Here is a 25,529-nt window from a genome sequence, read left to right on the forward strand (position 1 = left end):
GTAGGTATCTTTTTATTTTTTTGGAGAGGTTTTTGCTATAGGGCATGTGTGCTCGCCAGAAAGACAGAGAGAGACAGACAGAAAGCGAGAAATCACCCCTCGGGGGGATGGCCACGTCGCAATCCCTTCTCCTCCATTCTCCTCTCGGGATCTTGGGCACACGCGCACATGTGCCTGGCGTGAGTTTAAGTCACTAGGTCTGGGACTCAAACCACGGTTGACTACATGGAAGTCCAGTGTCATAGCCATTATGCTAACTGCTGGTCCCAGAAGTGGTAAGTATCTTGAAGCATGATGACAAAGTATTTGCTAAATGACCACCAGAGATGTTATTAGGCATCATACCTTCTTCTGCATTTTGTAACCATTCAACAAACTTCTTCATCTGGTCAAGAAAAACACTTTTGCCTTTGGCGACGTGTGCTTCTTTATACCATTTCAATATTGCTTCTTCACTCAGAACATCAGCTGCAATTTCAAATCAAGGTTTCAAAGTTACTACATGAAAATCATGCTTGAAAACAACTCTGTGTCTAAGAACAGAAAGCTATCTCTGTTAATATTAAAAGCTCTATTATGAAGGAAATTCAGCTCTGACGCTTATCAGGAGAGAGCGTCGAAGCTCACTTCTGTGTAGCGCAGTGCCGTACGGCGACAGCTTAATAAATACTGTAGTGATGATGATCTAGCATACACGTCAGCAGGCACGCTACAGAGCAAGCCCAGTCACCGCTAGGGCTTGGAAATCCCTAAGGGTGCTAACTGGTAAGAGGAAGGGTTATTTTGTAATTTTGCAAATGAATCAGCAGTTCCTGCACGGCAGAACATTCTGTGTCCTGCCAAATCCAACTATACCTTGATTAAAGAGCAACCCCAAATGACTGGTCTTTTGAGGGGAATTTATTTTTAAAGAAGAAAATGGTAAAGGAAGAAAAAAGTATAGCTGGGTGCAATAATGAGGTTGACAATTGATATGAAGGTGAGCTTCCTGAGAAATTATGGGACTGGTATGCACATAACTGAAAGTGTGACCCTTATTCCATTACTAAATCACTGATTTATTTTCCTACAGCGTGAAATTCGACATTGTAAGAACAATGTTCCTCCCTATACTGCATTAAGAGAAAAAGAGACATACTAGATTTTTATGCAAGGTTTCTAACAAAAAGTGTTAGCTATTTCCTAAAACTCTAAATTCTACAAATGTGCCTAGATACCTTCAATTTATCATCAGGAGTATTTAATGTTAAAAATAGGAGGAGGGGGACCAGCAGTTAGTGCAATGGCTATGTCGCTGGACTCCCATGTAGTTGACCACAGTTTGAGTCCTAGACCTGGGGACTTAAACTCACGCCAGTTATGTGTGTGTGCGTGCCCAAGATCCTAAGAGGAGAATGGAGAAGAGATTGCAGCATGGCCATCCCCCCCAGGAGGTGAGTTCTCATCTTCTGTGTCTGTCTTTCTGGCGAGCACACGTGCCCTATAGAAAAAATAAATCTCCTTCAAGTCTCCTCCAAGGGGGGGTGGGGAATAAAAAAGAATAGGAGAAGGAATATAAAATTAACAGCCCAAATACTTCTTTTTTTTTTTTTTTTGAGAGGTTTTTTGCTATAGGGTGCGTGTGCTCGCCAGAAAGACAGACACAGAAGATGAGAACTCACCTCCTGGGGGGGATGGCCATGCTGCAATCTCTTCTCCATTCTCCTCTTAGGATCTTGGGCACGCACGCACATGCGCCCAGCGTGAGTTTAAGCCATCGAGTCCGGGACTCAAACCACTGTCAACTACATGGGAGTCCAGCGACATAACCATTACGCCAACTGCTAGTCCCCAGCCTACATACTTCTAGCAATGTTCTAACTGGCTGTCCTTTGGAATTGTGGGGTGACAAAAGAAATGATAAACAGATAAGAAGTATTTGTTACCATCCCCCATGTATGCCCAATCTATTATAAATACTGATAAGTCCATGCAACAGTCACAAATCACCAGTGAGGTATTTGCATTTATAATTCTGACTTATTGAAAACAACAAAAATGACCTGATACTGGATTAGTTGAAAACATCCTTGTTTTTGTAACAAAAATATTTTTCCTCTTTAAAACATTAATAATTATTTCTTGGAAAAGGCTCTTGAATTAAATTGAAGAGATTTGAACTGACTACAAATTAGCATGATTGGTTTTTGAAAACATAAGGTTCCTCCATTTATTGTTTTTTTTCCCATTAATTACACTACATCTGCATTGGGAGGAAGAAATTTGGATTTAGTCATTTATAAGGACTGGACACAGTTAAAATTATTATTATTATTATTATTGCTATAGGGCACATGTGCTCACCAGAGAGAGAGAGAGACAGAGAGACAGAAAGTGAAAAATCATCTCCCAGAGGGGGGCCACGCAGCAATTCCTTCTCCTTCATTCTCCTCTCGGGATCTTGGGCACGCACGCACACGCACCGGGCTGAGTTTAAGGCACCAAAGCCCGAACCCGCTGCAAACTACAGGGGTGTCCGGGGAGGTAGCCAGTATGTCAACTGCTGGTCCCCAGTTAAAATAATTAATTAGCCTTTTCTTCTAATTTTTTAGTTGCTTCTTTTTCCAGCTCTCCACTCAATATAATGAAACAACTTTTCGCTAGCCCTCAAAGCCCAGTTTTCATAGAGGTGAGGAACAGGCAGTTATGGACTTAGGAAGTAACTGTTATTGTGCAAAACTGCCTTGCAGAAACATTTTAAGAATGCTAATAAGTGTTTTATTTTATTTATAGATTTATGTATTTTTGTCATAGAGTACATGCACTCAGGGAGAGAGAAAGAGAGAGACAGAGAGCATAATAAAGAGGCAAAGTGAGAAATCACCCCTGGGGTGATGGCCAACCATCCTTTTTTGTTCATTCTCCTTTCAGGATTTTGGGCATGTACACACATGAGCTAATTAGAGATTTTTTGAAGTCCTTCTTAGGGTCAGTTGGTGGTGTGTTGGTTAAGATGGCTGGATCCTACATAGCCCACTCTGCGGTTCAAATCCTTGACCCAGCAGCTTGAAAAATATGCCAGGTGTGTGTGTGTGTGTATGTGCCCCAAATCCCAGAGAATGGAGAAGAAAGGACTGTGTCATGGTCAATCCCCTAAGGGGTGATTTCTCACTCTCTCTCTCTGCCAAGTACATGTGCCCTATAGCAAAACTAAAGTCCCTTTTATACAGTTTATGAATTACCTTTAAGATGCTTGTCATTTAGGTCAGTAATTTCCAAGCTGCTCTGGTCATGCTTTCTTATTAATAAGACCATTTTTTACAAAGTGTACCAAATATACCTATTTCAGAGTTTATAAATCACATGCATATAATGTTGAATTATTATTATTACTATTGTAGGACTGGTCTCATAATCTTGTTGTTAGGGAGCTGAATCCCATATAGCTGACAGTGCAGTTCAAATCCCAGATCCTGCTGCTTGCAAGTAACTGGGCATATGTGCACTTGTGCCCAAATTCCCTACAGGGTAGAGAGATGGAGGTGAAGGATCGTGACATGAAATATGCCCCATTGAGAGGGTGCTTTTCCCCTTTCCCTCTCTCTGGCAAGCACACGTGCCCTCTAACAAATTAAAAAATGAATAAATAAATTTTTAGAGTTTTTTTTTGCTATAGGGCGCGTGTGCTCGCCAGACAGACAGAGAGAGACAGAGAGACATAAAACGAGAAATCACCCCCCAGAGGGGATGACCATGCCACAATCCCTTCTCCTCCATTCTCCTCTCGGGATCTTGGGCACACACGCACATGCGCCCAGCATGAGTTTAAGACACCGGGTCCGGGACGCGAATCGCGGTCGACTACATGGGAGTCCAGTAACATAGCCATTACACTAACTGCTGGTCCCAAGAAAAGGGAATTTTAAAATGTGACAAACATGGAAAGGGAAACTATTTTCTCCACACCTTATGAATTTGGGATGATATGAAGTATATGCTGGAAAAATGTCTTAGACTGCAGTTTAGTGAAAGGATTTGTCTCCTGAAGGGCTCCTGAAGACACCTCATTCCTGTTTCATTGCCTCACAGAGGCTGAAAGAGGCCATGCAACTAATAAAAGGCTTGCAAAGGCAGAGCCTATGGAAAGGACACTCAGTGATAGGTAACATCTATCAAATGTATTATCCACTTAAATTGGATAAATGGTACCGGGTCAAATTCTTAGAAGTTAGGCATCCATTTTCCTCATGAATATTTGCTGCAAACCCAAATATCTAGTACCAGGGAAATAACAATAAAAAGGCACCAAAGCAGCTACACAGGTTGATTTAAGAGATAAAGTATGAACATTACAAAGTTTAGAAACAAAGTCAATTTCTGTTTAGTGATGAGTATAATCTAAAAAGGAAGAAAATCCTTGAGGAATAAAGAAGAGAAAGAATGTTTTCCCCCCCAAAAAAAAGTAAAAGTGGGGAGAAAAGTTAATTAAAATTGGGAGACCACTACATTTTGGTTGAGACTGTCTAGAAATGTCTACTAGGAATGTAAAATATTAAAAATGCATTACAAAAGGAAGACATTGTACAGTTGCATGGAGTTCCCTCAGGTGACAAAATATATTTATATATATTTTTCACATTTGTATCTGCCCAACCTCTTTAAAATATCTAATAAAATTACTTGTGCCACCTGAGAGCTTTCTCTTTTCCTCATCCAAATTAGCTTCAATTCTAAGTTGAGTGCCCTTCATGCACCATCTCCCACTTATGACACCATATGTACGAAGCTTATTTTAGCAACTGACATGACTGTAATTCTTTCTTTTCCTTCTACAGACTGCAATCCAGGAAGTCAGTTTTATTCCTCTCATTCTAGCATTTAATGTAAGCCTGCCATATAGAACACATTTAATACATGGATAACAAACCAGTATATAAGGTTGATGAGAAGAATTCTGTATTTCACAATTTTCAGGCTTATAATTTAATGAACTGGGTATTTGTGAGGATCAAAGGTACAGTACTGTAAATGTGGTTTGATGATTGCTAAGCTCTACATAAAGTTAGTTAGTTAGATACTTAAGTCTAAAATTATGAAACTTATGAAATTCAGAGGGATGAATTTTGAAAGGGATGTCACATTGGGACATAAGTCAAAAAATTTAGATGAAGAGTGCTGGGAACATATGCTGAGAACTCTTTTTTAGAATAAGAATAAGAACTCTTTTTTAGAATAAGAAAAGTTTTAGAAAAATTTGCATGAGGGATAAAATTTAACTTAAGAAATCTCTGCAAGAAAAAAAAAATCTCAATGATAGAGATAATAGCACTTGACAAGGTAGTCATATAACTTTTAGCCCCACATGCTGAGATTACGGCACTCATTTTCAGTAAAAAAAAAAAAAAAAAAAAGAATGTTTTAGAAAGTGAATAATGTGAGGTTTGAAAGTTACAATGGAGTTACTATTTCTTTTTACTGCTGTAAACATAAAAAAAATCTAGATTTTAATACAGAAAGTGAATTTTCACTAAGTGACCAATCATCACTTTTTTTCTTTCATTCCTAAAAACATCACTTACAGTTTTTTTCTACTTTTATTTCATTATTTACATACTTTTAAAGACTAGCATCCCCAATGGGGTGTGGTCAAGCATAATCCCTTCTCCCTCTCTCCATTCCGTTGGGATTCTGAGCACTCATACACACACATGCCTAGGGAGTTTTTCAAGCTGACAGGTTAGGATTCAAACTACAGTGGGCCATGTGATCTGGCTCCTGTGAGTGTTAGGCTCTGAAGGAGAACAGAGGGGGTGAGCCCAGCCTATGTTTTAACAAGTTTTCCAAGTGATCCTTACACACACTAGAATTAGGAAAGGAGTGCATTAAAACTCACTTTGAAAGGTCATCTGAGGTCAACTGGTGGCACGGTGGTTAAGGTAGTGGATCATACATGGCCTACTACACTGTTTGAGTACTGGACCCAGCAGCTTGAAAAAGATACTGGGTTTGTGTGTGTGTGTGTGTGTGTGTGCCTAAAGGATAAAGAAAGGGAGAGGAGGGGATTGCATAACCATGGAGGGTGGGGTGCTTTTTTGCTTTCTCTCTCTCCAGCAAGTGTTGGGTCACTAGAAAAGTCATGATGCATTTATGCACAGAAAAACAGAAAAAAATATGTCATGACATTACCAATAACCCAAAACATGTGCCTTTGGCAAACTGAAAAATAAAAATATAAAAAGGTTATCAGGGGACCAGCAGTTAGTGTAATGGCTATGTCACTGAACTCCCATGTAGCCGACCATGGTTCAAGTCCTGGACCTGGTGGCTTAAACTCATGCTGGGCGCGTGTGCGTGCATGCCCAAGATCCCCACAGGACAATAGAGGAGAAGGGATTGTGGTGTGGCTATCCCCCCTGGGGGATGATTTCTCGCTTTCTATCTGTCTCTGTCTCTCTGGCGAATGCATGCACTCTATAGCAAAAACCTCTCAAAAAAAAGAAAAAAGTAAAAAATAGTAAAAAAAGGTTATCAGGCCATTTTAAGCATATGCAATACAAAATAAGCACATTTACATGCCTATAAAGACAAATCTAATACACACCTCTTTGGTATACAAGTGTCTATTGGACAAAATAAGGCCAAAGTAAGAAGTGGGGGAAAAACAAGAATTAAGAAGGTAAGCATAGAAACACAAAAAATACTGTTTGAACACCTCAGTGAGATAGTTTAGGTTTACTTTTCTTTTTTTTTTTTAGAGGTTTTTTGCTATAGGGTACGTGTGCTCACCAGAAATACAGAGAGAGACAGAGAGACAGAAAGCAAGAAATCACCCCCAAGGGGGAATGGCCACGCCACAATCCCTCCTCCTCCACTCTCCTATCGGGATCTTGGGCACGCACGCACATGTGTCCAGTGTGAGTTTAAGCCACTGGGTCCGGGACTTGAACCACAGTCAACTACATGGGAGTCCAGCGACATAGCCATTATGCCAACTACTGGTCCCCAGTTCAGGTTTACATTTTTTGAAAAAAATTTCTGGTTTTATTTTTAAAAATAAGTCAGCCAGAATCAAATGGAGGCTCAGGATTATCCTTCCAATATTTTTGTGGGCTGCTGCTACTTGTCATAGACCTTTCTATCTTTATTTAAAAGCTGATTGCCCAGGTCGTTAATGGCCTGTGGAAAAAAGATAGCGTTTCTTCTTTTCAGTTTCTAGTGCCAATGTCTTGGGTTATTTTATAATTTGGGGTCACTATCTTTTAGCTTTTGAGGATGAAGAATAAGAAGTAAATTAAAGCAGCCAGTGTGGATATATATTGGTATTTGGTTTAAGGAGTATAATGGTGAAGGATGTTGGCATTAATGGTTAAAATGAGATATCTGAAGGATTTTAATAGTTCATATACTACTCGATGCCATTATTGGTAGCAAGTGGCCTACTGATTCTTTTGTAAAGTAAGCACAATAATGAAATAGAGGGACCAGCAGGTGGTGTGGTGGTTGGGCTGTTGGACTCTCATATGGCTGACCATGGTTCTAGTCCTGGGCCTGGCAGTTTGTTTCCTCACTTTCTCTCTCTCTGCTTCTCCCTGGTGAGTATCCATGCCCTGTAGTAAATTGAAAAATAACAATAAATAAAATTAAAATTAAAATAAAAAAAAAATGAAATGGAATCTTCCTGCAGAATAAGCTTAAATAACGATATTTCAGTTAAAAAAAAAATCTGGGAAGAAATACTGTTTGGGATAAACAAACAGCATTAAAGAACAGGAAAGGAAACTATTTAAGTAACTAATACATACTTCATTTTCCCACGGTGGAAAAATGTGGCCTTCCTTCAAAGCAAATGTGAAACCTGTCCCATAGGTCTTTCTACCAGTCTTACGAATGGGGCCAGGTGTGGTTAATGTGGACAGAATGGCCTGGCTGAGTGGATTCTGCTTCTCTTTGTTGGCACTGGGTACCATATGTGTGTGGGCTGGCAATATGACCTGCAGGCATGGCTCAGATGGGTGACTTTCAGTATGATTTGGTAAGCCCTAGTTCAGTATGATTTGGTAAGATCTAGCTCAGATCTAAATGGAGGAAACACCAATTATTAAACTTCAGATGAGACTCGGTAGTCATGACATCCTCTTATGGATATAATAATTGCTGCTGAATGAATACCTTGGTGCTCTGAAAATATAAATCATCATTTGAATGCAAATTATCATTTTTGGGTAAGATGCATGCATTTTAAAGAATGTTTTTTTAAAAGAAAAAATTCATTATAAAATACTATCAAACATTTTAAGGGCCAGCAGGTGGTGTGGTAGTTAAGGTGCTGGGGTTCCACTTGGCCAACCACGGTTCAAACAGTGGATCTGGTGGCTTACTTTCTCATATTCCCTTTCATTCTGTCTCTAGTCAAATGAAAAATTAATGATGTTGGGACCAACAGATGGTGTAATGGTTATATTGCTGGATTCCCACATGGCTGATTATGGTTCAAATCCTGCACCTGGAGGCTTGAAACTGATGTGGGGCATGTGTGCGTGCATGCCCAAAATCCCAAGCAGAGAATGGAAGAGATGGGATTGCAGCATGGCCATCCCAGGGGTTGATTTCTTGCTTTCTGTCTGTCTACCTCTATCTCTTAGAGAGCACATGTGCTCTATAGCAAAACTCTCTCTAAAAAAGGAAAACCATGGGAACCAGCAGTTAGCGTAATGGCTATGTCGCTGGACTCCCACGTAGTCGACCACGGTTCGTGTCCCGGACCCGGTGGCTTAAAACTCACGCCGGGTGCATGTGCGTGCGTGCCCAAGATCCTGAGAGGAGAATGGAGGAGAAGGGATTGCGGCGTGACCATCCTCCCTGGGGGGTGATTTCTCGCTTTCTGTCTCTATGTCTCTCTCTGTCTGTCTGGCGAGCGCACGCGCCCTACAGTGAAAATCTCTCAAAAAAAAAAAAGAAAAAGGAAAACCTAATTATGTTAAATAAAATTAAATGATGCTTTAATTTTTTTTAAAGTAGCAAGTAATCAATAATGTAAAATTTATTTCCCAAACTCCCAAGTCATCATTAAAAAATAAACAAATTTAGCTGGACTTGTGTGTAAGCATGCTCAAAATTCTAAGAGAAGAATGGAGGAGAAGGAATTGTAGTATGGTGTTCCCACTGAGGGGTGCTTTCTTGCTTTCTGTCTCTGTGGCAAGTGCATATACCCCGTCACAAAAATCTCTCTTAAAAAAAACAAGAACAACAAAAACCAAACCAACAAAATAGACAAATTTAAGAGCCTACCAAAATGAAAACAGGCATTTGGCTGGTATTTTTTATAGTTTAACTTTTCAGTGTCATACCATGAAGATTGTGATAGCTCCTAACATGCATTTTATAATGTTAAAAATGTATCATGTCTTCAGATTCCTTTTCTTCCCACATAAAGCTGCATAAATCTAGACCAAAGAATAGTCCGGAATCATTTATTATGTGTCATAGGTAAAGAGATTGAGGCCAGTCAAAATCTTTAGCATTTCTTTTTTAGTGCCAGTTGTCATGGCAACCTAATCCTTATAAATACAAGGAAAAGACAGTAAATGTGAAAACCTAAAAATAGCCATTCCCTTAGAAAATAGGAGAATGGCTGGGCCATAACCAAAATACAAAGTGAAAAGACTAATGAATTCAGTCATTTTAAAGTCAGCTCTATGGTATTTCAATAATCATTGTTATTAGACCTACTCCTTACAATTCAAAAACAGACTCAATTATTTCACCATCTCCAAGAAATAACCAGTTCATCACCACACTTCTGGTGACTTCCACTAATGAGAGATTCACAGGGGCCTAATTGGTATGGTTACTGAAGCAAAGAATACACAGGATGTGGGCCTTTTCTCTCCCAGGAATGACGGCCTACCTGAAACTTTCCCAAATGAGAATCTTTTGCTGTGCCCGTACAGACTGAACTGCATGACTTCTTCTTCTCAACCCCTGTTCTGACCCTTACAGAACTTAAATACAACAGAAACATAGTGTGGAACAACATGGACAGATACCTTTATAAAAAAGAACGACGATCTTTTGAAAGGCTTTCATGAAGTGGATGTTGTCGTAACAGTATTCCTGAACCTTCTGGAGGAGGATCAGCTCTGACTGGCCTTGGGAGCTGAACACCGCCAGCAGGGGTGCGTATTGCTAGAACAGAAGCAGAGAGTAAAAATGGCTATGTTTGTAGGAGGTCCAGAGCTAGCATTGCTAGAACTGTCTCAATAATCTAGAGATTTACCTAAAAAACATCCCCTTTTGGGGCCAGCAGGTAGCATGGTGGTTGGAGTGCTGGATTCCCACATAGCCAACTGCAGTTCAAGTCCCAGACCTGACTGCTTGCTTTCTCACGTTACCTCTCTCTCTTTCTCTGTGGTCACATTTAAAAATAATAATACTAAATAAAATAAAAATAATTCTTTAAAAACAAAAAGAAAAGAAAATGTCCACTTCTGGGATTATCTTATATTGCATCCAATCAGAATTAATTCTTTTTAGCCCATATCTTGGTTTCTCTTGCTGTACCCATTAAAAGAAACCAAATATGAGACTGCCTGTAAAGGCAACTGCTGTGTCTACTATGTCTAATGGAGAGTGTGAAAATGAAATAATATCCTCATACAATAGTCATAGTAGCAGTGGAACGCGGCTATGTCATTAGAAGAGACGTCTCAGATCCCTCAGATCCCTTGTATGGCTTTATTCTTATTGCTCTTGTGTGTCAAAACACCCTTGTCTTTCAGTCACTGATGTACAGTCATTGTGTTCTCTAAGACTACTCAATTCAACGCTTAACTTTAATAGGGAGTCTTCGGATCAACTCAGCCTATAGTTCACTCACTGTTCTGTCCTCCAACACACAGAGAATCATCTTGTATATTATGCCTAGACTATATGAGTCTTCAAAGACTTTGCAGAAAAATATTTATTATACAAAGATGATGTATGGATTCTAAAATTTCTTGCATGAAAACACATTTGTGCTTTCATTCTAGTTTTCTACAAATTTTTTGAGTCCTCTCTTGTGTCTGCCTTTGAGTTTGACTTCTCAACACATGTAAAGTTTGCAGACAGAATCTAAGTCTTCCATTTGCCTTAATATAGTCTTCTAGGAAGATGATTAATAAAATAAAGACACATGCATCCATGATCATAAACACAATTTAAGCAATCAACAGATTTTTCCCACCACGCAGAGATTTTTCAAATCCTATTATCAATTTATGGTTTACATAAACATCTTCTATATGTTTTTCTCACACAGAAAAGAAAGCAAGCCAATAGTCTGACCAAACTTCTCACTGACTTTTAGGACTGCATATGATAATTCCACCCTTTTTTCTAATAAGAACTTGTCCTGGAGCTGGCAGGTGGCGTGGTGGTTAAAGGCACTGGACTCCTACATGGCCAACCATGGTTCAAGTCCCAGACCTGGTGGCTTGCTTTTTCACCTTCCCTCTCCTGTCGCTCTCTGATTAAACTGGAAAATAATAATAATAAATAAAGTTAAACAAAATAATTCTTTTTTAAAAAGAACGAACTTGTCCTTAGGTATTTCATAGGCTCATATATCTAGGACATTTTAGGCAGTGGCAAATGTGAAAAGAAAAACATTAGTAAGGATCTATTTAGCTTCAGTCTGGGGAAAATGCAGCAAGAACCTGTTGTTATGCTTTTTTCCCCCAGGTTTTTCAACAGAGAAAGAGAGAGAAAGGGACGGAGAAAGTGAGAAATCACCCTCCAAAAGGGACGGCCGTGCCACAATCCCTTCTTCATTCCTTCATTCTCCTCTCTGGACTTTTGGCATGCACACATACATGTCTGGCCTGATTTTCAAGTTGCCAGATCCACCACCTGCTGACCCCCATCATCATACTTTTTTTTTTTTTTTTGGTAGGGCAGGTGTATTTACCAGAAGACAGAGAGACAGAGACAGAAAGTGAGAAATCACCTTCTGGGGGATAGCCACACCACAATTCCTTTTCCTCCATTCTCTTCTTGGGATTTTGGGCATGTATGCACACATGCCTGGTGTGAGTTTCACGCTACTAGATCCAAGATTCAAACTAGTTGGCTACGTGAGAGTTCAGTGCCTTAACCACTACGGCATCTGCTGGCCCCCTCACTGGTATACTTTTAAGAGGTGCTATTGGACTGCAGCTGAGATGATTTTTTGTTGAGCCCCTTTACCTTAAGGTGCTTGAGAGCTTGCTCTGCAACGAGCTCTTCCTTCTTGTTCCATTCGACGGCGTTCATTATGCAGGTCCACAGGAGTCCAATCACTGCTGTTTCCGGAAGATCATTCCTCTTCATTTCTTCTTTCACATAAAGCACCACCTAAATGTTAGGGGAAAGAGGGTCAGAAAGTATCAAGCAGATGAGGAGATCCCCTCTCACTGCCTGGTCACTAAAAGGTTAGGGGCAGATAAGAAAATATTGTGCCTTGTTCTTTTCCTGGTACATATTCTCAGATTACAAGAGGGAAGCAAAACAAAATGACTTATTCTTAAAGCAGATTTATTTTCAGTCCCAAAATTAATATGCTTGGCTTGGGCCAGGAGCTGCTGCATAACGTGGAATAAGAAAGAATCTTTGTTTCCTAGGAGCTATTCTTTACATGGAGGAATCTCTGGGGTCTGCAAGAGCAGATACTTGAGCCAGTTTTACTTTCTTAGGGTTTCACCCTGTTGATGAATAATGTCGAGCTGGTTCAAGTCCATTCTCCCCCAGTTACTGTCTTTGATGATCCTCAGGCCCCACCTCAGTGAGAAGTTAATTTAAGTTAAATGAAGTACAATGTGCAATGCCAATTGTAAATTTTTTTTTTTTTTGAGAGATTTTCACTGTAGGGCGCATGCGCTTGCCAGACAGACAGAGAGACATAGAGACAGAAAGCGAGAAATCACCCCCCAGGGGGGATGGTCACGCCGCAATCCCTTCTCCTCCATTCTCCTCTCGGGATCTTGGACACGCACGCACACGCGCCCGGCATGAGTTTTAAGTCACCGGGTCCGGGACACGAACCGCGGTCAACTACGTAGGAGTCCAGCGACATAGCCATTACGCTAACTGCTGGTTCTCGCAATTGTAAAATTTCATACATATTAATTCTGCAATACTCGGCAGCTTATTTTCCCCTTTGAATTATGTATTAATATGCAAATCTGTTCTCAATTCCAACAGTGTGGAGGTCTACCCAACCTAATATATTTCATAGCAAATGTATGTGGAATGCCTCTTCTGTTTGAAATAAAATCACAAATAGAAGCTAGGTCCTCAGAAGTGTTTAAAACCCATAAGGTCTCAAAAATACTACTTTGTAAGTAATGCAACCTTTCTGTCCGCCTCACTTCTCTTCTTTGCTGAAAACATTCCTTTCTGACCTGCACTGAGAAATTTCAGCAGTGGATTGAGTGCCTTTGTGAGCAGAAGGCACCAGTCCCGATCCTGAGCTGCCTGAGGAAGCTACAAAGAAGTGTGATGTCCCTACATCTAAGAGCATCACTCTATGTTTGTTTTCACTTCTTTTGTTTCTTCACTCACATAAATTCTTGCTAGGATACTGAATATATTACTGACTTGAACGCCATAAGACTTAAGAATATTTGTTAATTCCAACATCCCCATCTACTGGACAGAATTGATCTGAAGTTCTCTAGCCATAAACCACGTGGGTGCTATGCAGGGCTTCGAGCATAATAGAAAACGAGGCTCAGGAAATTGGGAGTAAGTATAAAAAGGGAAGGGTTCTACTTAATTTTTAGATTGTCATGTAAACATTTTGTTTTTTTCTTTTTTAAAAGTTTAAACAGAAGTTTTTTCCAGAAAAAAAAAGGGGGTGGGGAAGAGTAACTGTCATAGCTATACAAGCTGTGCGTGCATGTGTGTGTGTGTGTGTGTGTGTGTGTGTGTGCGTGTGTGTGTTTAGATTTTTTTTTGGAGAGGTTTTTCTCGCTATAGGACGCGTGCGCTCGCCAGACAAACAGAGAGAGACACAGAGACAGAAAGTGAGAAATCATTCCCCAGGGTGGATGTTCATGCCGCAATCCCTTCTCCTCCATTCTCCTCTTGGGATCTTGGGCATGCACACACACGCACCTGGCATGAGTTTTAAGCCACCGCGTCCGGGAGGTGAACCGCGGTCGACTATGTGGGAGTCCAGTGACATAGCCATTATGCTAACTGCTGGTTCCCATGTGTGTGTTTAGATTTTGGAGAGATTTTTGCTACAGGGTGCATGCACTCTCCAGAGAGAGACAGAGACATACAAAGTGTAGGGGGAATGGCCATGCCACAATCCCTTCTTCTCCATTCTCCTCTTGGGATTTTGGGCACGAGCACACACAGGCCCAGCATGAGTTTTAAACCACCAGGTCTGGGACTCAACTGCGGTTGACTATGTGGGAGTCCAGCGACATAATCATTACGCCATCTGCTGGTCCCCTACACACACACACACACACACACACACACACACACACAGTTTAACTATTATAAATAGGATGAAACAAATCACTGATTCAACTGGTCTTTTCCAATGACACGAATTCAAACTTTTTAAATGTACAGAGCCTACCTATTCCTACCTAGTGATGCACAAGATACCCAGTGTATTGACTCCAAACACTAACCAAATGCTTATCCAGGTTAGTTAACCTGCAGCAAAGTACAAAACCTATTGTATACTGAGGTACTCTGCTCATGGATGGTCAACTCTGTTTGACAGGTGAAATGTTCTGATAGACAGCTGAATAAAGTAGGCCGTTCACATGGGAATAGCCATTAATTTCCGGAGCACCCAACAGTGCGCTGAAGTGGAGGATACTGAATCAGTACTTAGAACCTGAGCTAATTTAAGTGTAGGCCATAAAGGTAAGGGGGGCCTCCACAAGGGCGGTGAGGCCGGGGCTCCTTGGCCCATGGACTCTGCAGTGAGGGCTGGTGTGCTCTCCTACCTCCTTGATAGGACATTCCTGAGAAAGTCGCTCCTGGAGTTCCTTCTGCAGCTCCTTCCTGGTGCCCAGGGACTGCTGCACTCGGAGGAAGTCGGAAAGCTCCTTCAGACCTGCGTCAGTGAAGTATTTAGCAAAATGATCCACACTCTGTCTGTTAACTGGAAAGAGTTCCTGAAGGAGGAAAGAAAAAAAAAAGACTGCTATGTGCCAAGCACATTCAAATTCCAGCAAGTGTGAAGGAAAAATGTTCACTTAACATAGCTTATAGTTAGAAAAAACCACCAAGACTGGATGGCCAAAGAATAAATCTCTGGTGTATGTACTGACCTAAACACCTTCTAAAATTATGCAATTTTAGAAAGAAAGGGAAAAACATTCCTAAGAATTTAAATAAATTAGCCTCACACATTTTGAATCGGCATTTCATTCCCCTTTTACTTTAAACAAATGTAGCATGTGTCAATACAGAACTACATTTGCTCAATTTAACATAACATTAACAAATAATTTGATGATGTTGAATCTACAGCAAAAAATTGAAATCATTACATAATCACACTGCTTCCTGAACTGAGTTACCAGACAAGTCAGTTTTAGTAATGCCAAATGAGGGGCTAACAAGTGGTGTGGTGGTTAAAGGTGCTGGATTCCCACATGGCTGACCGTCGTTTGAGTTCCGGACCTGGCAGCTTGCTTTCTCACTTTCCCTTTCTCTCTCTCTCCATGTCTCTGTCTGGTCAAATTAAAACATAATAATAATAACAAATTGAATTAAATAAATAAATAATTCTTAAAAAGATAGAGAGAGAGAGATTGAGGAAGAAAGGAATGCCAAATGACTGGAGATACTATTAGGAAAACAACACCGACGACTGACATCTCAGGAACCTCTCCTCACAGCCTGAGAAAATGCTGTTAGTCCCCCGTACGAACTCAAACACTGAAGAGAAGCTTGTCCCATCTGTTAATGACTGTGGTTCTCAATTAAGTTCACAGTGAGAGCTAATCAAAACCTACCCTCCCAACTCTTCAGGCTATTACGTAATTTTCATGGAAATTTAAAATAAGAGCAACATACCACAGCCACTCTCATATTTTCACCTCATTTCCATTTTACCCTCCACAGCTTGGCGAGGGCTCGCTAACACTTAGTCACGATCTAATCCTGTGTAAATCTAACACCCGGCGACGAAATTAAGGCAATTTCTAAAGCTCTCACATTTTTTCAGACTGCAGAGCCTAAAAATAGATCCAAATGGCTATACGGTCAATGGCCAGGTGGCTCCGATAAAGAGTCTCAGTATGGGACCAGCAGGTGGCGTAGTGGTTAAGGCACTGGACACTCTCACATGGCTAACCAGGGTTCAAGTCCTGAATCTGGTGGCTTGCTTTCCCACTTCCTTTCTCTCTCACTCTCACCCTCTGTCTCTCTCTGGTAAAATTAAGAAATAAATGAATGAATAAATTAAAAATAAATAAATAATTATTAAAAAAAAAAAAAAGAGTCTCAGTATAAAAATCAAGAATGAACTGCCACTGGGTAGAGGAATATGGCCAGGGGCTCCTCTGACAGGACGGAAACTTCAATGTTCTCCATATCGTCATCCCATACTCTTCCTTGTTGAGTCATGTTTCAGAATGCCAGAACAGAGCAGCTCTCCAATTTGCATTCATGTTAAAGCAAACATTTCTTCCCAGACTGAAACTTTATCACTGACATTTTCACTCTCACTCCAGATCTTCCAAATCTGGAAGGGGCTAAGGCATGGATTTATTTTGGTTGAGCTTCTTGCCTGTCTGGTTCCGGAGGTACTGGCATGTCCCTCCTGACTGTGTAGAGCAGAACAATGTTCTAGATGATATACCAAGTCTCAAGAAGGTTAAAGAGCTTGAACCAACGTAGGCAGCATGAAACGGTTAGAGACAGGACTATGCAGCCCACAGCCCATTCTCTCTGCGGTACTCTGGCGGGCACTCCATATTCTCCTTAGGAAGACTGGATCTGCACAGTGTGAGCCGAAGTTCTTTGCAGAGCAGTGTCATCAGACATAGTACTTGTGGTTCATCTAGGAACACATCCGAAGCCCTTTAGCATGGTATGTAATACATTGAAATATATTGTTATTACACTGAAACTGAAACGACACCATTCTACATCACAGCATGTCATTCTCTGGCTGGGAACATGGTTTGTACTTGTTGGAAAAAGCCCACTCGGGTACAAATCTCCATCATCTCATCCCTAGATTAAGGACTCTCTTCCTTCCGCCCTCGTACCTGGGCCTGTTCCAATGCAACAGGAAAGTAATCCTGTAAGGACTCAAAATCACATTGAGCACAATTCTGCAGAGAATTTCCCAATACTTCTACTCTCAATTGGAATAAAAGTCAAAGTCCCTGGATGACACGGGCCCTGCTATCTCTCGGGGCTGATCTACATTCTTGCTCTTGTTCACTTTTCTTCTGTCCTTGACATGCCATGCTTCAAGGCCTTTGCATTTTCTGTTCCCTTGCCATCCTTTTTTTTTCCTTTTTAATTTGTAGAGGTTTTTGCCATAGTGTGTGTGTGCTCACCAGAAAGACAAACAGTGAGAGGAAAAGTAAGAAATCACCCTCTGAGGGGGATGACCATGCCACAATCCCTTCTCCTCCACGTTCTTCCTGGGATCTTGCACATGCATACACACGTGCCTGATACTGAGTTCCATGCCACTGGGTCTGGGACTCGAACCGCAGTTGGCCATGTGGGATTCCAGCCATATAATTGTTATAGTATCTGCTGTTCCCCCTTGAGATACTTCTAAAGTTTATCCTTCACCTCCATCAAGTCTTTACACAAATGTCTCATCACAGAGACCTTCCTTGACCGATGAAAATTCTCTCTCCCATTCTGATGCTCTTTATCCTATTCCTAATTAATATTCCTCCATTCCACTTTCTTCTTTACCCTAATGTGTATTTTACTGGTTTGTTTAATTTATTGCCTACTCCCCTGAAGTAGAATGCAAGCCCATTAAAAAAAAAAATCTGTTTTTTGGTTCCTTTCTTTCTTTCTTTTTTTTTTTTTTGGAGAGGTTTTTGCAATAGGATGTGTGCACTCTCCAGAAAGTCCAGAAAGACAGAGAGAGATAGAGAGATAGAAAGTGAGAAATCACCCTCCAGGGAGGACGGCCACACCACAATCCCTTCTCTATTCTCCTCTCACGATCTTCGGCACACATGCACACGTGCTCAGCCTGAGTTTAAGCCACTGGGTCCAGGACTCGAACCGTGGTCAACTACATGGAAGTCCAGTGACATAGTCATTCTGTCATCTGCTGGTCCCATGTTTGGTTCCTTTCAATATCCCTAGTTCCTGGAAAAGTTTCTGGTATATAATACAATCAACAAATACTTATTAAATAAATAAAGGAAGATAGCAACTTCTCCAATTTCTTAATCACTATTCCCTTTTCCAGTGGTGGAGGATAGTTTGTTCCATCTCCTCTCTTCTCTGCGTTGCTATTCTCCAGCTCACTGTGCTTCTGGGAGCAATCACCTCCTGTGCTCCTCATTCCCACAATACAGAAACACACATCCTCCAGTGAGAAAGGTAAATGGCACATACTTTCAAAAAAGAAATGATTACTTAAATGACCTAATTAAATGAACCAGTCCCTGACTATTGATATCTTTAAGGAGCTATGTTTTAAGAAATAATCAAGTTTTTTTGTTTTAAAATTTATTTATTTAGAGATTGAGAAAGAAGCACTCCCAATAAGACCATCGTGCTGTGATTCATCCCAACCCCAGCCAGCCTGGTTCACCAGCACCCAAGTGCTTGATGTGTAGGAAGAGGTCCCAGGTTACAAACCTAGGACCTTCCCATGTGGGTCCTTCCCTTCACTGCAGCACTGCTGGCCCCCAGGCACAACCAAGTCTTCTGTTGCGAGTTGTGACAGACAGTATTTTTGTCCTCAGTCATCTGCCTCCCCGGTTCCCCTTCGAGGGCGTGAAAGCCTATTGGCGGATTTTTTTACTCTGTTGGCTGGCTTGTCAGTAACTTCTTTTGACCACTAGAAGGTTAGTTTTTAATGTGCTTGAAGGGTTAAGTTAATCTCTGTGTTCGTGTTCTCTGCTAAAGGATGAAATGGCCTAGACTGAAGCCAGTCCTTTAGACTGGGTCCTAGAATGAAAACACACCTGGAACCAGCCAGGCCTAGGTACGGCTAATTCTCGGACAACCAATAGACTCGCAGACAAGAAATACATTCCATTCATATGGACTTCTGCTATCCTCAGCATATATTCGCCCATCTGATAGGACTTTTGCTTCTCCCTCTCTCTCTCTCTTTTTTCTAAATTTGAGAGATTTTTGCTATAGGTTGCATTTGCTCGCTGGAGAGACAGAGACAGAAAGTGAGAAATCACTCCCCAGGGAAGACAGTCACGCTGTCATCCCTTCTCTTCCATTCTCCTCTTGGGATCTGGGCATACACACACACACTCAACGTGAGTTTCAAGGGGCCAGGTCCAGGACTCCAACTACAGCTGACTGTGGGAGCCCAGCACCTTTAATGACTGTACCACATGCTGGTCCTGACTTTGCCTCTCTTTACAGGCATCTGCCTGTGTGCCCTAGAAAACAGGTTTCATGATGAGTCAGAAACTTTTATATCCCGTTCACTGCTAAGTCCATAGTTTCTAAGACCATGCTTCACACAAAGCAGATACTTGATAAATACATACTGAGTGAAAATCACTGTCATTTAGCAGAAATGAACTAGAATCTAGATTCCTGCATTTTCCTTCTTTTGCAAAATCCAAAAATGACTTCATAGATACATTTCTTTAAGGTCAATTTCAAGAGACAAAAGAATTTTGAGTGATTAAAAATATAAGTATTGGGACCAGCAGTTGGTGTAATGGCTATGTCACTGGAGTCCCATGTAGTTGACCATGGTTCGAGTCCTGGACCCGGAGGCTTGAACTCACGCCCGGTGCATGTGTATGTGCCCAGGATCCCGAGAGGAAAATGGAGAAGAGATTTCTCATTTTCTGTCTCTGTCTCTTTCTGGCTTTCTGGCAAGCACATGTGCCCTACAGCAAAAACCTCTCAAAAAAGAACATCTGCCCATAATAAAAACCCTCAAAAAAAAAAAAAAAAAAAGGATTTATTTCATGGGATTATGACTGTTGCACGCTGGGACAATTAGCAGAGAAAAAGGAAGAAAAGACTATTTGAGGTGAAGGTGACAGAGGTGTCTCTTTAGATTTCAGACTTTGTTCTGGGTTTGTGAAAACAATTCCACGTGGAAAAATATTTGTTATAGCAAAGCTGTTCCTTCCAGCATAAAGAAATTATAGGGAACAGGTGGAAATTTTAAGAACGAAAATATTTTTCTTAATTTTTTGAACACAATTATAGTCCATACGATCCCTTAATGTTATCATTTTATTTACAAAATAAAGATTAAAGTAAAAATCCTTTTTTTTTTAAGAGATTTTTGTTATAGGGCAGATGCGCTCACCAGAGAGACAAAGAAAGTGAGAAATCATCCCCCGAGGGGGATGGTCACACTGTAATCCCTTCTCCACTCTCGTCTTGGGATCTTGGGCATGGACGCACACGCGCCTGAAGTGGGTTTTAAGTCATTGGGTTCAGGACTCCATCTGTGGACCACTACATTGGAGTCTAGCACTTCAACCACTACACCACCTGCTGGCCCCAGTAAAATTAGTTTTTAATCTGCCAATTACACAAAAATAAAAGGAACACTGCTTCATTTCAACACAGCCCTGGGGATCTGAGTCATATATGGCGGGCATTGCCAAAGCTCTGACAGAAGCATTAGGTAGACAACCCTCGGAAAACACTTACCAGCAGCCTCTTGTCTAAGTTGGCTTTTCTCAAAGACGAGGTAACAGAGTTGGCGTCTTTTTCTGCCATCCACGCTTTAAAAAGCTTGACAGCAAATGAGGCTGCAATGCCTGTTCAAAAACAACAGAATTTTACTCCTTATATAAGCAAAGGCACTGGTGATGAGGGGCACGGCAATAAGTCTTACCAGGATTCCTAAAAATGGGCAAATAACCGATAGACCTGATTTAGTACACAAGAAAAATGGACAGACCTCTAGGAACCATTCTCCTTTTTATAGTACTCCAAAGAGAACATTTTCCTGAAAAGGAAAAAATGCTAAAATACTTCTCAAATTTAGACTCCCTGAGTCCAACCTAGTATAACTGTTTGTTACATGTATTTATTTTTATCTTGGTTGAAAACACGTACTATCCAGTATTTTCAGTATTTTTTTAAAGAATTATTTGCTTAATTTTATTTATTATTATTATTTTTTAATTTGACTAGAGAGAGAGAGAGAGAGAGAGATGAAAAGTGAGAAAGCAAGACACGAGGCAGGTCTGGGACTCAAATTGCAGTCAGCTATGTGGGGAGTCCAGTGCTTTAAACATGCCATCTGTGGGCCCCAATATCTTGTGTTTTTACCTCCCTTTCATTCTTCAGTATTTCATGTTCATAACAGTAACCTTGAAGCACAACCAAATATACCACAGGCAGAAAACTATAGTGTCAACATATGGAAACTAATTTGATACAAAATGATGCTATAACAGAACATTAACAGGGACAGATAAAAGCATAGTTACAGGGAACCAGCAGTTAGCGATAGTGGCTATATCGCTGGACTCCCACGTAGTCGACTGTGGTTCGCATCCCGGACCCGGTGGCTTAGAACTCACGCCGGGCGCATGTGCGTGCGTGCCCAAGATCCTGAGAGGAGAATGGAGGAGAAGGGATTGCGGCGTGACCATCCCCCCTGGGGGGTGATTTCTCGCTTTCTGTCTCTATGTCTCTCTCTGTCTGTCTGGTGAGCGCATGCGCCCTATAGCGAAAACCTCTATTAAAAAAAAAAAAAAAGCATAGTTACAGATGAACTATGTATCACTTACTTTCCAGTTGTACTTTTTCTAGAAAGCATGCTAAAATATTATTGATTTAAACTCTAAAACTATCAATAGCATTTCAAGTTAAATTTTTCTGATTCTTTTTTGGGGGAGAAGATTTTTGCTATAGAGCACATGCACTAGAAAGAAAGACAGAGAGTGAGAAAGCAGCCCAGGGGGATGGCCACAGTGTAATCTCTTCTCCATTCTCTTCTCGGGACCTTGGGCATGCCCAAAGTGAGTTTTAAGCTGCCAGGTCTGAGACTCAAACCATAGCTAACTACTTGGGAGTCCAGCGACATAACCATTACAGCATCTACTGGTACCAAATTCTTCTGATTTTTAAAAAATGGTTATTGAGGGGCCAGCAGGTGGTGTGGCAGTTAAGGTGCTGGATTTCTACATGGTGAATCCTGGTTTGAGAACCAGATCTGGCAGCTTGAAAATCAAAGCAACAATAGATGTCATATCGCCACATTTATACTGTGGTTTACTTCCAAAGACATACAAATGATCAGATAGTCAACAGCTCTTTTGTGAACATTTAAAATTTCTAAACGCATGTTGCATTTATGTAACAGAGAGTTAAGGTATAGTTAAATATTTAATGGATTTTTCTGAATTGAAGGCTTCATTTTTTGGTAGCTTAAGTAGCTTCTATTTTTCACATCTCCTTCAGAATTCCCATTTTGTATAGGCCTGGTGACTTCCCATTAATCTGACTTCTAGGGACCAGCGGGTGGCGTGGTGGTTAAGGTGCTGGATGCTCCCACTTGGCTGACCACGGTTCAAATCCTGGACCTGGTGGCTTGCTTTCTCACCTTCTCTCTCTCTGTGTGTGTGTATGTCTCTCTGGTCAAAATAAAAATGAATGAATGAATAAATAAAGTTAAATAAATAATTAAAAAATAATGAAATGTTTTAAAAAAATCTGACTTCTAGTAACACCTCCTTCTGCATGATTTTTTTTAAAATTATTTTATTTAACTGTATTCATTTATTTATTTTAATTTGACCAGAAAGGGACAGAATGAGAAAGAGAGAGTGAGTGAGAAAACAAGCTGCAGGTTGGGGACTCAAACTGCCGTCGGCCATGTGGGAGTCCAGCACCTTTAACCACGATGGCATCTGCTGGCCCCTCTGGATGATGTCGATTATAAGGGACTCCGGTGACATAGACATTATGCCAATTGCTGGTCCCCCTTCCATCCAGTTTCTACAACTGTTAATATCTTGCCTTATTTGCTTTGTCCACTTGATATTTTAAGTTATGTCTCAAAGTATGTTGCAGATATCACTAGGGTTTTCACACATCTAGAAAAGCAAGTGTTCTCTGTTATGATGGCTAGGATAATTTAATTTAATATGTATTACTGTTTATAGTGTGTTATGCTTTTCTGCTTATAAAATGACCAACGTAAATAAGATGTGTGATGCATTGTGAATTCTCTTCAGGAAAGCACTTTAAAATGTCATAATGTTAACAACACACTAACAGCTATTACAGAGTCCAGACTGCCAGAAATCTGAGCTATTTTAGGCCAAAAACTATACCAAGCCTCTGCCTAATACCATTTGAATCTCGATTTACTATTCTTTTCTTATCTCCAGAAAACTATAACCCCTTTCACCACAGGAATGAACGAGGCTGGGACTTCATACATGTAGGAGGAAAACTTCTGAAGTTCTCAGAAGGAACAGATGTTCTCACAAAAGCTCTTTTAATTTATTTTTAAGGAAAATCACTGTGTTTTGTGTTTCATTATAATTTGTATATCATTATCCTCCTACAAGACAACAGCCTACTTTTGTTTTATTCTATAACCAAATCATTAGATGCATGGCTGTCAAAGTCGTAATGTCTTAAAATGAAAACAAGATTCTCATGTGGCAGCCTTGACCTCTTTTTAAAACTATTTGCTGTCTTTAAGACAATAAATGCCTTAAATGAATGATCAAAAATGAACATTTAGGTATGAATTTCCCCAGATTCTGAAAAAAAAAAAAAAAAAGCACTTTAAAAGAGTACATTTGGGACCAGCAGTTTGTGGAATGGCTATGTTGCTGGACTCCCATGTAGTCAACCGCGGTTCGAGTCCTGGACCCGGTGGCTTAAACTCATACCAGGCGCATATGCGTGAGTGCCCAAGATCCCGAGAAGAGAACGGAGAAGGGATTGTGGCATGGCCCTCCCCCCGGGGGGTGATTTCTCGCTTTCTGTCTCTCTGTCTCTGTCTTTCTGCTGTGCACATGTACACTATAGCAAAAACCTCTCCATTAAAAAAAGAGAGTAGATTTATTTTGTTTCTTTTTGAAAAGTGAAGGGACATTTTAGGTAGTTACAATAAATGGGAATAGATGTCACAGGCTTGCACTTTTTTGTCTAACAGTGAAAAGATCAAACGTCCCACAAAGCTCAAAACAGTCCCCATATGGAAGCTGTCCCAACAGAACACTCCAGGAGTGTCTAAGATAGGAGGAATGGTTTAGTCCAGCTCCACTTGAGGGTATCTGGCCTAGGTATGAAATCTCACACCTAAGATTTTAATTACTCCTTGGTATTTATATCTCTTTGCACAGGTGTGCATAATTTTCCTTCTAGTTGGCTATAATGAACATATACACTCTTTATATTACTTGAAGAGATACGTATACATACTTACGAGGGGACTTCCAAAAATTCACTTATAGTACGAGATTATGTTGGTGCAAAAATTTTGAAATCTGTGTGGAGATTCCTCAAAAGATGCATTTTCCAGGGACCAGCAGTTGGCGTAATGGCTATGTCACTGTACTCCCAGGTAGTCGACCACAGTTCGAGTCCTGGACCCGGTGGCTTAAACTCACACCAGGCGCGTGTGCATGTGTGCCCAAGATCCTGAGAATGGAGAAGGGATTATGGCGTGGCCATCCCCCACTGGGGGGTGATTTCTTGCTTTCGTCTCTCGCTGTCTTTCTGGCGAGTGCACACTCCCTATAGCAAAAACCTCTCCAAAAAATAAATAAAGATGCATTTTCCATAAACTTTTTGAAGACCCCTCGTATATGTGCTTTTATATGGAGCACTGGCAGTAGAGGATACTCGTAAGAACTATTGGCACTTTTTTTTCATAGACCATAGTTAAGTTTACTTTTAACACCCACCAAGCCATGAATTCATAGGGAAGCTCAGGCTCCTTTCCCTTGGTTCTTGCCAAGTGTGCTTCTCTGGGTGGAACATGCTGATGCTTCAGTTGAACTCAGGTACCTTTCTCTTTGGCTTCCTTCTTTTTCTGGTCATTTTCCTTCACACATTTAGGAAGCTATCTCTGCTTTTAGAATGCTTAATATGCTCAATACGCACATTAATCCTCTTGGCAAGAATCTTGCCCTTAACTTGTTTGTTCACAACAATGCCAGCAGCGTGCTGGGAAACACTGCAGACTCTCCCAGCTTTGCCATGGTAACATCTGTGGGGCATTCCTTTTTGAACAGTAGTACCCATTCCCTTGATGTCTATCATATCACCTTTCTTGGAGATTCGCAGATATGTTGCCAAAGGAGCCACTCCATGTTTTCTAAAAGGCCTAGAGAACATATACCGGGTGCCTCTCCTCTTTCTCTTTGTGTTCATCA

The 25,529-nt window shown here is 40.8% G+C and overlaps 1 protein-coding gene across 2 annotated transcripts in view; it reads right to left on the bottom strand.

Annotated features, from left to right (window-relative positions):
* Window positions 1-25,529, bottom strand: part of BZW2 (basic leucine zipper and W2 domains 2) — a 55,466-nt gene that overhangs the window by 1,189 nt on the left and 28,748 nt on the right. For both annotated transcript variants that reach the window (XM_006165788.3, XM_027767219.1), the window contains 5 exons: window positions 20,830-20,939; window positions 14,970-15,140; window positions 12,205-12,351; window positions 10,026-10,164; window positions 346-468 (listed from right to left, as the gene is read on the bottom strand). In XM_006165788.3, the coding sequence (XP_006165850.1) occupies window positions 346-468; window positions 10,026-10,164; window positions 12,205-12,351; window positions 14,970-15,140; window positions 20,830-20,939 (690 nt within the window). The remainder of the gene's footprint in view (window positions 1-345; window positions 469-10,025; window positions 10,165-12,204; window positions 12,352-14,969; window positions 15,141-20,829; window positions 20,940-25,529) is intronic.

The sequence above is a fragment of the Tupaia chinensis genome, unplaced genomic scaffold (assembly GCF_000334495.1).
Source record: "Tupaia chinensis unplaced genomic scaffold, TupChi_1.0 Scaffold144031_1, whole genome shotgun sequence".
Taxonomy (NCBI): domain Eukaryota; kingdom Metazoa; phylum Chordata; class Mammalia; order Scandentia; family Tupaiidae; genus Tupaia; species Tupaia belangeri.